The sequence below is a fragment of the Ciona intestinalis genome, chromosome 1 (genome assembly GCF_000224145.3).
Source record: "Ciona intestinalis chromosome 1, KH, whole genome shotgun sequence".
Classification (NCBI taxonomy): domain Eukaryota; kingdom Metazoa; phylum Chordata; class Ascidiacea; order Phlebobranchia; family Cionidae; genus Ciona; species Ciona intestinalis.
Window position 1 is genome coordinate 4,058,714 of NC_020166.2, and position 15,756 is coordinate 4,074,469.

At 31.4% G+C, this 15,756-nt stretch overlaps 1 protein-coding gene across 3 annotated transcripts in view; it reads right to left on the reverse strand.

Moving 5' to 3' along the window:
* Positions 1 to 137: 137 nt before the first annotated feature.
* LOC100185221 (condensin complex subunit 1) overlaps positions 138 to 15,756 on the reverse strand; it is a 20,074-nt gene continuing 4,455 nt past the window's right edge. The window contains exons 3-29 of one of the 3 annotated variants that reach the window (XM_026838495.1): positions 15,004 to 15,231; positions 14,606 to 14,717; positions 14,433 to 14,537; positions 13,856 to 13,996; positions 13,495 to 13,642; positions 12,987 to 13,084; positions 12,514 to 12,633; positions 11,859 to 11,976; positions 11,467 to 11,539; positions 10,926 to 11,107; positions 10,453 to 10,618; positions 9,834 to 9,942; positions 9,333 to 9,468; positions 8,653 to 8,762; positions 7,990 to 8,222; positions 7,434 to 7,586; positions 6,825 to 6,942; positions 6,467 to 6,533; positions 6,298 to 6,397; positions 5,909 to 6,039; positions 5,373 to 5,533; positions 4,566 to 4,743; positions 3,858 to 4,036; positions 3,114 to 3,297; positions 2,304 to 2,439; positions 918 to 1,100; positions 138 to 404 (exon numbers count right to left, since the gene is read on the reverse strand). In XM_026838495.1, coding sequence (XP_026694296.1) covers positions 286 to 404; positions 918 to 1,100; positions 2,304 to 2,439; positions 3,114 to 3,297; positions 3,858 to 4,036; positions 4,566 to 4,743; positions 5,373 to 5,533; positions 5,909 to 6,039; positions 6,298 to 6,397; positions 6,467 to 6,533; positions 6,825 to 6,942; positions 7,434 to 7,586; positions 7,990 to 8,222; positions 8,653 to 8,762; positions 9,333 to 9,468; positions 9,834 to 9,942; positions 10,453 to 10,618; positions 10,926 to 11,107; positions 11,467 to 11,539; positions 11,859 to 11,976; positions 12,514 to 12,633; positions 12,987 to 13,084; positions 13,495 to 13,642; positions 13,856 to 13,996; positions 14,433 to 14,537; positions 14,606 to 14,717; positions 15,004 to 15,231 — 3,788 coding nt within the window. In that variant the 3' untranslated portion in view covers positions 138 to 285. Of the gene's footprint in view, positions 405 to 917; positions 1,101 to 1,426; positions 1,690 to 1,753; positions 1,843 to 2,303; positions 2,440 to 3,113; positions 3,298 to 3,857; positions 4,037 to 4,565; positions 4,744 to 5,372; positions 5,534 to 5,908; positions 6,040 to 6,297; positions 6,398 to 6,466; positions 6,534 to 6,824; positions 6,943 to 7,433; positions 7,587 to 7,989; positions 8,223 to 8,652; positions 8,763 to 9,332; positions 9,469 to 9,833; positions 9,943 to 10,452; positions 10,619 to 10,925; positions 11,108 to 11,466; positions 11,540 to 11,858; positions 11,977 to 12,513; positions 12,634 to 12,986; positions 13,085 to 13,494; positions 13,643 to 13,855; positions 13,997 to 14,432; positions 14,538 to 14,605; positions 14,718 to 15,003; positions 15,232 to 15,756 lie in introns of those variants that run through there. The other 2 variants (XM_026838496.1, XM_009863925.3) reach the window with 2 other exon arrangements.

Genomic DNA, 15,756 nt, shown 5'->3' on the forward strand with positions numbered 1-15,756 from the left:
TACAACTCAACTTGTATGTTTAATTATACACCCCACGTTTGAGGTGTGTTCCAGTAAGTAGTTAATTGGATATAACTAAGGTCTATCACGAAGTAACCAAACTTGTATAAAAATAACATATGGTAACACAAAACACACACAAGCTAAATGGTTTATTTATTTACATTAAATTTTTTATTGGCAGTTTTAGCAAACTCCTACACCCTTGTTAGATGTAACAACACAAAGCTAAAGTTTTTTACCAGAAAAAAAGATTCAGAATTAAACACAAAAAATTATTTAATATTAAACACGAAGAACTGAACGATTGGTTTTCGTTGTTTTTTCCCGAATGACCGGAGAAACTTCTTCACTGCCGGAATTTGATATTTCATCAACATTTGAATTCGGTGTTACTGTGTTTTCTGAATGTTAAAGGGAGATGTTATTCTTGCATGACGGTGCAACTTTAAAAGGTTTTATGTGGGTGTCGATTTTATACATTTGGATGTCGCTTACAAGTTATTTTTTACTGGCTATAACCAGTGGCTACGATGCAAGCACTTTACCCACAGTACAAAACCTATTGAGCCCAAACCCACTATAACAATTACATATTAAAAATCTAAATTTAAAACAATCAGCTATTTTTAAATGTATAACGAGGTGGTGTAAGATGGGACAGGTTTTCATATTCTTTTATAGTCCCATTTGGTACAAAGAATATTCACACAATCTTATAACCACAGCCGCACAACTCTAAAAGAGCGTTGTTACTTTTTAAAAAAATGTCTTACCACAACAGTACTTAAATAACAGGCTACTGCCGTAAGAAAGTGCTAAACATTGACAGTTACAACTATTACCCAGCAATTCTACATTTTAAAATCAACAAAAAAGGCTTTAATTAGAGGAAAAATATAAAATTGTGGTCATACCTTTTGAATCATCGGAATCTTCTTCATCATCGCTTGAGAAATTGATTGCTTGATGTCGAGTAACACGTGACCGCATTGAATGCCTTCTGATTGGTCGGTTGGTTGTGTCAGGTTCACCATCGCTACTTTCATCCGAAACTTCCATCTTTATTTGTGGCCGAGATTTTCGAGCTGACTTTCGAACTGAATATGAACAAATGCTTTGATTTATTTCACATAACAACAATATGCAACCTCAAGTTGTCCATAAAAAGCAATCGGAAAATAAGGATCGGTAAACTATACAATCCTTGTAGTAAAAACTTATAGTAAAATCCTGAGTTGTCCGAATGCATGTTTCTCTGTATAGAATCTAACTTGAAACCAGCTATAAAAGTAAAAACCTTTCTGACATAGTTCTTCTACAGGAAAGTATTCATGGAGTATCCGCTAAAAAACTAAAACTGTATCCAGAGAACAATTTAACGTTGGTTTGTTACATTTTCTTTAAAATCACCGGCACACAAAGGTGAAACACGATGTTTGTATTGAACGTCAAACGAATCTACAACAACAGGTAATAAACTGATAATCAGTTTGTAGGCTTCAACATGATGAATAGAAGGTGAATAAAAAAAAGAATAAAAAAAAAACAAAAAGAAAGAAAGGAAAATATATGAGGTAGAATGCGTAGAAAATAGTTCGTGAAGAAAGTACGATGTAAGTAAAAAAAAACACATGTACATTGAAGTGAAGATTTCTTTGTTTGGATTGACTTCTCTGTCTCCGATACCTAATTAAATTACATTAGTTTATACTTAATTATATTAATTAGTGTTTAATGCATTTAAACTTACTAATATTCACATAGGTTCACTGTATTGAAGTCTCTCCAAATTAATTGAACATCTACGAACAAGTGAAAATCGACGCTTGCGAGGTGTGGCTGTTGGTGGTAAAGATTAAAATGGTTTATTTAGATTTTACATAAAAGTACATTGGTAATATACTTACTTTTTATTGATGTTTACTTGAGTTAGCGAAACTGCAAATCTTGAAAACTTATGATTCTTGAAGCTAACTAATTTGATCTGATTTAAGCATGCATAAGTCATATGTGCGAAGTTTTAAACCACAGCCAAATTTGTGGCCAAATTTCAAACCACAGCCAAAATAACAGCGTTCCGGTATCTGAGAGACACTTCAAACCCACACTGCAATATAATTGCTTTGTTATCTCAAATAACACCAAGTTACATTCTATTCCATATGGGTAAAGTCTCCCAGCCTGGCACGCCATGGGTCCTTTGATTTATAACACCAAGTAAAACAAGCTCTGATTTAGCCCTGACTCAAACTGACAACACAACAACAACTGATGAACATTACAGTGAACATGGAACTCACCATTTTGATTGACACTTGGGGATCGTGCAGGTTTGCGTGAACGAACAGCTTCAGCTGCTTTCGCTGCGCATTCATCTTCACTGACATCGCATGCGTGTCGATCGATAATCTTTCCTTCCAACTCATCAACCTGACTCTGTGGTTTAACATTATCATTACATAGTTTGTGATATTCTGTTACCAGTCATAATATAAATAATCGTTAAGTGATTTATCTGCCATCTGGTATAAAAAACTTAGTGTATTTCGGACGTTTCTTATACCAAATGAGCCACTTAAAAACAGTTTGTAATATTTGTATGTGAACCACAGTAATATCAGGTTAACATTAAAAATATATATAGAATAAAGTAGATTATTTTGAAATATATAGTAGGGTGGGGTAAGATGGGACACCTTTAGCACATAATATCCAAAAATCCTGATCGTGTTTTACACAATTAACAACGGTTTATGGGTTGTGAGAATACGGTTTTATAATTGTTTGAATGTTCTGCGTTTACTGCTAAATTGGACGAGAAAATAGAATCAAAAGATGTCCCATCTTCCCCCACCCTACTATATTATATTTTACCATGTTAATTAAGCTAACATCTAATAGGTTTATAAAGCGATAATATTAATAATAATAATATGTTTTAAAATATCCCTAATTTTAAGAAAACAAACAGTGAACATTCTAATTCAGATTTAACATTAGATAATTAAAGAAGTTCTCCTTGTGGTTGTAAAATATCCGTTTTTTTCTAAGCAAAATGCTGTTATTTTGTTAACACACACATTGTTACTTATGATCCTAGCCCATCTTACCTTAACGTCCGGTTTTGCACATTTTTTACACTTCGTTAAAATGTTATTGAACAAGAAATAGACTTGCTCGTCCCTAAGAACATTGGCATAAAGTGAAAAGTTGTCGTATAATTTCTTGACGCCTTTCTCTGTGTAGTTGAGTATGGAGAGACAGAAAGCAAGATCTCTACGTTGTTGTTTATCTCTGTTGAAAATTTGAAAATTTACTTAAAATTAAATAAAATTTTACAAAAAAGCTTGTGAAACATGATTGATTCTCAAAATGTAGAGTCTAGGCGTTTTAACTAAATATAACTTTTTGTGCTTTTATCACTATTGTATTGGCATAATTATAAACTTAGATATTAAAAATAAAGTTTTACCAAAACATTTTACTTTAAGATGTTATTATTGGTAAATCAGCCATATATGTAACTTAAACATGGCAGTTTTAAAAAAGGTATTTTTACTAAAATGTAATTTATACTATAAAAAGTAATTTGTACTATAAAAAAATATTTTGAATGAAAATGTAATTTGTACCAAAATGTAATTCATACTATAAAAAGTAATTTATACCAAAATGTAATTTGTACTATAAAAAGTAATTTATACCAAAATGTAATTTGTACTATAAAAAGTAATTTATACCAAAATGTAATTTGTACTATAAAAAGTAATTTATACCAAAATGTAATTTGTACTATAAAAAAGTACTATCCACAATTAAACAACATAGTTTTTATGATAAGTTTTGGTATTAACCTTGTAGCTTCAAGTCTGTGACATAATTTTTCGATCAAACTTTCCGTTTGTTTATCTTTCTGTATGTATTCCAATAGAAATCTCATAATTTTCTTGAAATCCACTTCGTCTTTGATACCAATGTCAGGATCAGACAATCTACTGATGATGTCCGGCATCACGTTGTACATGGAGTTACCCTGGATGAACAATGTCATGAATAATATGGAAGACTGAACATTTAAAACTAGTGGAAGAATGAATGTAACTTGATTTATCCTTACGTGGCCGGAAAACAACAGTCGTTATAACACAAGTGTTCTGTTTCATACACATTGTGCCAGCTTACGAAGTACGTAACTTTGTGGGTGATTATTTTTTGGGAATTTTTTTTTATGCGTGGATGATAATTTAGATTAACCATCAGAGACACTGGGTTGAAGCAATTGTTGTTAAGTGTCTTGCCCCAACGACACATACACCAACAACGATAGCAGCGACCAGGCTTGAATTTAATATTTATAAGTTAAAGGCAGGTGCGCTAACCACATTTTTCTTAATTTTTCGTTTATATTGAATTAATTTTGCAAAACTCTCGTGTTATTTGTGGTATAGATAGTGTAAAGAAGTAACTGATATTTGTATAAATAAAAACAAAATGCAAAAAAGAGCCTGTAGTTGTATAGTATTAATCCTAACTACAAATACAACGAAATATAATGAGCTTACTTTTTTAGCTAACTCTTGGAAAAATCTTTTAGCAATCGCAGAAATTTTCTCATTTTCATCAACAATGCATCGAGCCATTTCACTCACGTGACCTTTGACCTTGATCATGTCATTAAGGATGAGATTGGTGAGAACTTTGGTGGCATATACTTTCACCATCACTGACTTATCATTTAATCTGTTGTAAAAATATGTTAAGTTTAAAATTAAATTAAAAACTAGAAATATGGTTAATTTATCTATTTATGACTATGGTTGATTTATGAAATATGGTTAATTTATGGATATGGTTAATTTATGAATATGGTTAATTTATGAATATGGTTAATTTATGGATATGGTTAATTTAATACTAGTTTTATCATTACAACTCAAATAATGTGAGGTTACACAGGTTGCTGCAGATTTCTGAACCTGATTTTTTTTATTAAATGAACAAAGCAAAAAACTGTTGGCTCTGTTCCTGTCAAAGTGCTAAACATAATATAAATTCAATTTCAGCAAATGGTAATTAGCAGCTTGAAAACAGTGTTAGCAGTACCAGATATACAGACAACCCATTGTAACCCACATTTTCATGTAATTTAATGTTTGTAAACAAAGGTGGTCATTTTAATTTATGTTGTTTAATGTGTTGTGAAAACATCTAAGAAGATTTTTTTCATTTCGTTTTAATGTGCATTGCTAATATCTAATTTATGATGTTTAACATGCAGTTTTAATCGTTGAATTATTTTTTTATTTTGTTTCAATGTGCGATGTCAATATCTAATTTGTGTTGTTTAACATGTGATGCTAATATTTAACCTTGCATATATATGAGATGTCCATGGTTCAAGTAAGTTCGGAAACCTCACGGAAAGATCTCCAGCAGCGATCGTTAAGTTTGCTCTAATGCCCTCGTGTGGAGATTGCTCAAGCATGGTGAAGAGCAATCGAAGATGACGCTCGCAAAACTTTGAACTTACCTGAACAAAATTGAAATTAAAAACTTGGCTTCTATTCTATTTGGGTGAGGTCCTTAAGGACCTGGGATTTAGGCCAGATTAGGCACATTACCCAATAAAGAACATACCATTTGCTATCATGTTTAAAAATACTCAATAAATTTAATTTCAAACGTAAAAAAAAATGTTTATAAAATGTCTACTTCTGGAGCGTGAATTTTAATGTAAATGAAATCATAAGAAATATACAAATGTAACTGTTTTTATTACAGTATTAATGAAAGTTTTTAGTGTCTGCCCTCGCACATTAAACAATATAAATATTAATTGAACAATATGTTTTGCAATATTAAACAAAATATAAAAATTCACGACATGCATGTTAGAGAAACATACCAACATGAACTTGGCAAGCGCAAGCGATGCAGTTTGTTGAACACGAACAGCTGAATGATCACTTGGTTCAACAACAACAGTGCAACAACGAACCAACCACTCCGATAATGAACCCAACGGGGTGTCCGGTTCTACTCAATATATTTGTTGTTTTCATTAATAAATAGTTTAATATATATACCTATATAATTTTTTTACCTAAAAATGCACTGAAATGTCCAGAATACGATTTAAATATTAAATAATCAAAATAACCGCTATTTCAAATTCCGGTATTATATATGGTATAAAAGTTAAAGGCTATAAGGTATACAAGTTGTCGAATTTTGAGGTCTCGCACATTAACCCCGTGGTAACGCTGTATCTTATTTTTCACTCGATCAACTTACCAACAATTTCTGTTTCAAGAACATTTTTAATAAACTCTTGATCTGCATCATCTGCAGTTGCTCCTCCCACTCCCATGTCATCTTCAAGATGACTATCATCCTGAAAAAGATGAAGATTTTCTTATTTATATGGAAATGAATTAAATCAACTATAGTTCCAACAACTTGCCTTGCCGGAAGATTTGTTTTTCTTCTGCGCATTTTTATCCGCTTCTTCATTCTCTTCCTGCAGTTTCCTGTCATCATATTGATATCTATTAACTTTTTTATTAATAGAAGTCTTATAATAAAATAAGTCTTTCGAATCTAACAGTGATTTTTAAATGAAAAAAGTAAATTCCAACTTTAACAATCATTCTATGATTGTATTACTCACAAAAACTTTAACATAACTCAATCAGGACACCCAATAACTGTGTTACAGCGTGTATCAACCAAACTTGATTTTGTATTTACTCCAATGTAAAAAGTTAGACCTCTTAGGTAAATATATAATATTTCAAGTTTTCAACGCTAATAATATAAACCTGTTTTGTTTAATTTCCGATTGAACATCTCCTTCAATAAAAACGAGAAGTTTCAAAGCAAATTGTCCAATTATGCTGTAGAATCTCATTAAAAGTTCATTAACTGGAATCTCACCGGCTGCAAATAAAGTATAAACATAAAACCAACCTTAATTAAATGTTTATATAAACTTATTTTTATTTATATTTTATATTATTTTACATTTTATATATTTTGTATAAACTATGAGTGCTCAAAATAACTCAAAACTCAAAAGTGTTAATATTACCACAGATTTGCCTTTTTCTGTTTGAAGCCATTTTTTTGCGAAGTATCTTGAATAAATAGTTACTCTTAAAAATCTGCTATCCCTTACCTTAGATAAGCAATTAACTTTAGATAGAAACCTCTTTAAAGAGGCATGCCAATAAAAAATAAAAATTTGTACGTAGATAGAGATGCTACTCTGTAAAAAAAACGGCCTCAAACAGAAAAAGTCAAGTCTGTCCAAATATCAACACCTTTAAGTTTATATTTGAGTTTCGTTGAATTTTATTTGGTATGCCCCTTTAATTATAAGGATTAAATATGACTTTTGTTTTAAATTTGAGGAATAAATTGTGACTTACATGGCTCATCACTTGATAACCTTGCATGGACAACACCTTTGATCTCATTAAGCATGGAAGTTGATACAACAACAGGGTTGTCGGAAAGTTGGAAGATAACTCCCACAGCTTCCAACGCAAACTTCACCCACATTACTGACTTTTTGTTGAAACCTTTGTTGAAGTCAAATTTAGAAATTGAATGTAACAAATAAAAGTGATTTACTTTTTTATAAATTTAGTTCAATAATTGTCATAAAACCATCACTAAAACAGGAAATAATAGACAGAATGCTTTCCCTGTTTTAACATAAAATATATTTTGTATAATGATTAAACAATTGTAGTTTAAAGCTACACAACACTCCTTAGTTCTGTGGTAAATACTTTTAACATGTACTGTTTCGTTTATATTTTTATGGAAAAATAAGAATGATGTGTTGCACACACTTTTTACGTAAATATTAAAACTTAAAATAAGTATGTTAAAAATAGTAAGAGTTAAAAGAAAACTTGGGATTCTTGGGAACTCCTGATATTTTCTAAAAAGTCACAGTGAATTTGAAGCGACACTCACCTGAAACAACAAGCGATGTTAATGTAGTTATAAGCTGATGATCATCAGGGTATCGGAACTGTCTCATATATTTTCCTGCCTCAGTTTTTTTAGCTGCAAGTTTTGACAAAGCCACGCAAGTGTGGAAAGGCAGCTCGAAATCGAAAACATTCTCGGATGTCGGTAACGTTCGCTCCTTCAAACCAACGCTTACCAATGTTTTAATCTTGGATTTGATAACATTTGCGTCTTTGCTGAAATATTAGTTTTATTTTAACAAAAATTAAATATATATATATATAATTGTATTGTTGTGACTTGTGAAAAGGTTTTTTTTTTAAATAAAGTAAAAGATTGACTGCTGACCAATTATTTACAAATAAGTTGTCAGTTGTCAGTCATATATGAAAAAAGCATCTACAAAGTTGAATAGTGAAATTGGTAACATGTAATAACCCATGCTCATATTCTAAATATACAAGTGTCACTTTTCTCGCTTATTTTCCACTAATTGAATGTAAATATGTTTTTAATTTTAAGTTTCTTTTAACAACTGTTGTTTTGTTGCTATATCCTGTCTTTTCATTTCAAATATTTCTAAATTTTCGCTACCGTAACTGTAGAGACAATTAAAGTTATTATACAATTTAAAGAAATATTTTAAAAAAATAACAAGAACGTTACTTAGCAAGCATCCCAAGCAATTGAATGGAAACTTTTCTCTGTTTCATTTCACTCAATCCAGTTACTATTGCAAATGATGCCAATGGATTTGTGAGCCGATCCCAGCAAATCTGTTCATAATGTTTGGTGTTCATACGAGTTAAGCTGACATTAAAGACCAACGTGCAAATTTAAAATACTAAATATTTTAAACATCTTGCTTAATTGAACATATACAAACATCATCTGTTTGTTTGAATATATTTTCTGTTGAATGGTTGGTTGAATACTCAACAATAAATCAATGTAACATATATATCTCGCATGGCGGGACAACGACAGTCGTTATAAACACAGGTGTTCTTTTTATATAGCTCAAGTCTGCTTGCGGATTACCAAGTATGTTACTACGTGAAAAAAAAAAAAAAACTAGAATATCTAACATTCTAAATGGTCATACATATTCATATAAGTCAGTGGACAACCAAGGCTAAGTGTGCTACAAGATAATTGTAGTGCAATGACTGTTTCTTGTTAAACTAGAAAATAAAATTGTAAATAAGGTGTGCCATCTAATTTTGAAAAATTATTTTAATCAGTAAAAAGTTGTGGAGAATTTATGTTCGCAATGCTTGCCAGATTTTATAGCCAACAAATCTAGGTACGTTATTAATATAAAAGTTTTTCAAAGCATGTAATACCTGAGCAACAGCAGAAGGCCAATCTCCTGACTTCTGTATTTCACCAATAAGACATTCAATAGCTGGGAGTTTAGCATTTGAAGAACCAGCCACCAACTTAATCATGTTGTCCGCCACATTCACAGTTTTTACTTTGCTGAGTAAATTTGACTTAATTAAAAAAAAATTACTTAAACTACTTAGGTTTAAACTTTTAAAAATTAAAAAAGAAACGAATAATTACAAATTCTTGAAACTTTTTTTTAATATTTGTGATTGGGATCATATGTTTTTAGGTAAAATTTAAACAAATATATAAATAAGTAAAATTTTGCTAAAAATAGTAATTAATTAATGTAATTGTGCTGTTATTATTTGCACTATCTAACATTTAAAAATATGTTATTTATACACTAATAATCATCCTGATTCCTGACCATAGTTTTAAAATTTTACTAAAAAAATGTTCTAAATATCTGGATAGAGAAATTTCCACTTACATAAATGTTAGGATATTTGTACCTTGTTATGTTGGAGTCGGTTTTAAAATAAAGTTTTCTATAAGCTGACACAACTGCATCCCTTATTTTTTGATCTTCGTTCCAAATTTGTTCCAACATACCAGTTATGCCTATAAATTAGAAGATTCTTATTTTTTACTTTTTCTACTCTAGTAGTTCTATTTAACACCATTTTAATGCAACAAAAAACTTTTTTCTCTGAAAAGCAAGTTTAGTCACAGCTCATAGAACAGTTTGCCAGATTGGCCTCTATAAAACTTTTATGTCTCAAAACAGCACCAACCCCCAGTTTAGGAACCAGTGGAAGTATGCATGAATTTAACTTACTTTATCCACACATGGCCGGAAAAACGACAGTTGGTAATCTGGCTGTTGTGTTAAGACTATGTCTTACACCTGGTGCCAGCTTACAAGTTACCAAGTATGTTACTTTGTGGGTGATTATTTTCAAGAGAATTTTTTTATTTTATTATGTGTGGCTAATAATTTAGACAAGGTATCTTGCCAGAGGACACATGTTCCCACAATGCTAGCAGCCAAGAGCTTTGAACCATTACCTCTGGGTTGGAGGCAGACGTGCTAACCAACTGTGCTAGAGCGCCAAACTCATATCAACCTACCTTCCAAAGCACAGCCGAGTTGAAACTCCCATGCAGCAGTAAAGAAGTTGATGGCCTCCACAACATCCGATTGTGTTCGTGAATTTAGAAGTTGGCACAAAACAGGAACAGCGTCATTGAAACGTTCAACAAAATTAATAGCATTCGACAAATATTCAATAATTTCCTGCAATGTTAAACATTTAAATAAATCACAGTTTATACTAAGAAATATGTAAAAAAGCCTCAGTCGTTTAGTTAAGAAATAATTTAGAATATTTGAACTTGTTTAAGAAACTTGTACCAACAGTCAAACATAGTTTTAATACTTAGCCAACACATTACTATAAGAAGTAATAACTATTATGTTCCAATTTTGTGTTTTTTTTGTTCTTATATTAATACATTAAAAAGCAGTTAGTTCAAACGTGGAAATGGCAAACATCAAGACTATTTTTTTAAATCTTGCCTTAAACAACAATAAAAAATTTAACCTTTTTTTTCTCTATTTCCAAATTTGGTTCTTGAGTTTTTAGCAGGTCTTGTTTCTCATTCTCTGTTTGCTCTTCTTCCGATCCACTTCCATTCTCATCATTCTTCTCAACATCATCTTCCTGCATCCCTTCCTCCAATATTTCTTCATTTTCCTTTGATTTATTTTCTTCATTTTTTTCATCTAAAATTTAGGAAGTTTACTAAAGCAACATCTAAAATTTAGGAAGTGCTACTACCTTGTATACTAATACACTTTTTTATTTCCATTTATTTCTCCCAACAAAAATGTCAAAATTTTGTGGGTTATAAATATAATTTCTGATGCATTTGCACAAAAAACTGATGGCGGAAACTTGTTCAATACATAATGATTAAATACATGAGAGAAAGCTAAAAAAATTATATTTTGCTTTGTTAATTTTATTTTATTGCTTCTTTTTTCTATTTTCCCAACAAATTTGCTTTCATGCTTAGGCTTAAACCAGTAAGCTAAAAATTAGTAAAATTATAAATCATACGTTTATAATGAGGACAATTTACCTTGTATGGATTGCAGTTCTTCCAACTTTTCCTGTTCTTGCTTCAGACTGCATTGTAGAGGTGAAATTGTAAGCTTTGGAAATAAAACAGAAAAAAGACATTACAACCATTGAACGTTTTTGACATTTTCCATAATGGGTTGCGTAGTACAAAACGAAACACTCAAATGTAAAAATTGTAAATCGAACTAAATTATCACAAATAAATGCTACAGTAATTTGTAATTTTAATGAACTGTGATACATATATTTTATATTCACCTATCAGGCTTTTGCTTAGGCAAAACAAAGAAATTCGATATAAAAATCCAAATTAATAAAAATGACTAAAATGGGGTTGTGGACCCCTGACTTCAATATTGAGAAACCTTCTACATGATAAATATTTCTTACATTATCACGAAATGGATTCTTTCTAAGCAATGCTTCAAGGAGTTGAACGGATACTTTACGAACCAAGTTACTTTTATCAAGAAGTAAACGAACGCACAACTCAACTAAATCTGGACATCTGTTAATGAGATGTAAATATTATTTTTTTATTTAACAGATGGCAAGCCCTTATATAACATAACTAATGAATTAAAAATTTTAGGCAATAGGCAGTTTGGTGCCATGGCAATGTAGTTAGCGGGCCTGCCTATAACCCAGAAATAATAGGTTCAAGGCTTTTGCTGCTACCATTGTGAGCATATGCGTCCTTGGGCAAGACACTTAACAGCAATTGCTCCAATTCATTTTTTACTAATGGGTTGTTCAAATTATCAGCCACACCATTAAAAAATCTTTAAAAAATATTCACCCACAAAGCAGCACATAGTTGGTAACTCGTAAGATGACACGATATGAATGAAATGTTCAGTGGCGCAGCCAGGGGGCTTTCGGGGGTTGTGAACCCCCCCTTTTTTTTTAACCAAAAAAAAAATTTTTTTTTCGATAATAAATATATGCTGATAAGCCAACATTAAAAGGAAATCATCATAAAAATTTAATTGTTTGAAAGTTATGTTTAAAAATTTTGAGCAGAAGTTAAATAAAGTGAACACACCTTTTAACAGGAAGAGAATTTTCCGAAACAAGATTAAGCCAGACATGTAAAGCTCTGCTTCGAACAAATGCATTCACATCAAGGTTTGCATGGTCGTACAGAATATCAAGGAACTGGTCTCTGTAAGAATAAATGGTATTATCGCGCAAAGAGTTATGTAAGCTATATGAAAAAAATAGACAGTGTTCAATTTGGCATAAATTATGGTTGCAATCAGTACAATAAAAATACTGATTTAAATTTGTGTATACTAGGGTGGAGGGAAAACGATACATCTTTAGCACATAATATCTAAATACTCTGATCAGGCTTTGAACATTAACAATGGTCTATGTAGGTTGCGAGAATGTGCTTTTATAATTCCGTAATAATTCTTGAATTTTGTTTACTACCAAATGGGACAAGAAAATAGAATAAAAGGTCACTTTTTCCCCACTGTAATATTTATTTAATTAATTAAACAATCAATTTACCTGGCTTGTTTAGATTTTTCATCCAAGCCTTCTTTGCTCAAACATTGTATAATAATCTCACCAACAGCACCAAGCACACTGTTTCTCATCATGTATGACTAGAGAAAAATAGCAAGTAAACAATTTTTGGAAAAACTAGGATTTAATGATAAAAATACAGCCATACAGGTACCTTGCTAAGAAGGAAAAGGACAAATTTTTAATATTGCCATAAATTTAATGGTTACACCTATTATCCCATTTTATCCAACTCAAAATTCTACTAAATGTTTTGAACTGGAACCAAAAAAGTAGAAGTGTTAGATTTTAAGCTATGTTAATAACCCGAAGACTTTTATTTTAGACCACCCCAATTTTTAAGTAACTTTAGCAATATTATAAACAAATAACCCAAAATACTTACAACTTCCCTATAAGTTATAAATGGTCTTAACGTTTTCAACCTAAAGTCATGAATTATAAATTGTATAAAAACAAAACTAAACAAAACATTGAAAAAACATCTTACCTCCTCATCCATGCGAGGAAGCAGAAGACTGATGTTTAAGAGCACTGCATCCGGAAGATAATAAGAAAGTTCAACGATGAATGAGCAGATGGTTTTAGTGGATGAGCTGTCACGAATAAAATCCCTTTCTGGTATATGACTGAGCTCCCTGGTTAAAAACATTATGAGCAATTTTTTCTTACTGTCAGTCTGTTAGCCAAGATTAAAAAGTGGATAAAATGGCCAAGTAAGTATGTAAATCAAAATCTCTATCATGGAGGATTATGTTACTTTGGTTCCTTAGCAATTCCGCAAATATGCAAAAGTTAATATTTATTAGTGGCTTTAAATACAACACAGTTATAAACAGTTTACAAATTACCTTAGAACCTCAGATACAATTGACCTGCATTTATAAGTTGAAGCCCACATATGAACTGCTTCAGCCATGGGTGTGGCGGAGTGATCAAAATGTTGAAGCATCTGAACAACTTTCAAGCTTGCACTTAGTGACTGGTTGTGTCTGATGTAGAAAAAATATTAACTGTGATAATATAATCTACATATATCAACACAAACAAATAAAACCACCAATAATATACTGCAATGATACTGCATACTGGATACTTCAGTTTCTACAGGAATCATAAATAGTAAATATTATATATATATATTATATCAATTTCAACATAACACATGATATAATAACATTCATGCATCTAAGGTGAGCGGATTTATTAGGTTTGTAGGATATGGGGAGAGTGCAACGTACGTGGACATTCACTATGACATCATAAATAAATCATTAGATTCGAGCGGTTCATTGCACATGTTTATTTGTTTCTTTGTGAAATTTTGCAACATAAACTTGGGATTTTGCCTGTAAACAGGCTGCCTTCCCAAAAGTTAAAATAAAAGAAATTTGCTCATTGAACAGGTTTATTATAAGAAGAACTTACTTTTTTATGATGCAGCCAAGTAGGTTAAGTACTGAAGATTTGACAAGTTTACTTTTCACCATGGTTGGATCTTCTAATATTTTGAAGCACAAGTTGCAAACAAGACTGTTAAACAAGGAACAGTAAACAAATGTTTAGTTTGTTATTGTTTTCGTCAAACGTGACTCACGAACCTCGTCAATTCATCCTCCACTAACTGTGCATTCCATAATCGATGTATGTCCAAATCGAAAACACTCATTAGAATATGAACCGACCTTTGGCATTCACTCTCCCAGTCAATTCCTGAGTAAGAACATAAACGTATATTCACTGAGGCGACAACATACATAAATAATTATCAAATATTAATTAAAATAAATAACATTGTATTGACTGTAGGGTGTAACTGTCACGACTTTTATGCAAAACATTATTTCGTTCTTTTTTTATCAATAAGCGTGTTTTTTTTCGCTTTTGTCAACTCTCTTGTTCTTCATTAACCAAAGAGACAAAACAAAATTCATTGATTCAACATAGCCAAACATTAAGTATAAAACATACTGCACTCATAATAAATAAATGAGGTTACCCAGAGCAGTTGAGGATTTGGCTTTTGATGATTTCTTATTTTTTGTTGTAGTAGAATTCTCCCTATCTTCTTTTCGTGAAAGAGATAAATATGAATCTATCATTTGAGTTAGAAGGTAAATGTTCATTTTCAAAGCATTGAGATATTTAGTTTGTAACGTTTCGTTTAGTTGATCATCAGCTTCAGCGTGAAGGAACTTGCTCAGTTCGTTTGTAAACAATTCGCAAACTGTAATAACATGTTTCTATTAGGTTAAAGAGGCAGACCAACACAAATCAAAATTTGTTTATACATTTGGGGTCCCTATAAATAGTGCATGTTCGCTAGTATGTCCACAATATTTACTACATAGTGGACATAGGGGACATAGTGAACATTGTGGACATACTGAATATTGTGGACATAGCGGACGTAGATGATATAGTGGACATGCACTAATTAAAGAGACTGTACATTCCAGATTGGAAAATATAAATTGGTTAAAAATCCGCGCAATTTTCGCGGTATTACTAGCAATCCGCACAAAAAATATCAATCCGCGCAAAAATATAATAAAGCGCGTAAAAATCGCTGCAAGATTTGATAACTTTTCCTGTTTGTAAATGCGCTTGGATAGAAACTAAACTAAACGGCTGAGGTTGAGAACTAGCTGCCTTTTTCTTACGTTCTCTCACGATTATGACGTATGTCTTTGTGTGTTTATGACTCTATCAGCCAACGTGCGTATGCCCACAGAAATAAAAAAGAGTAGAA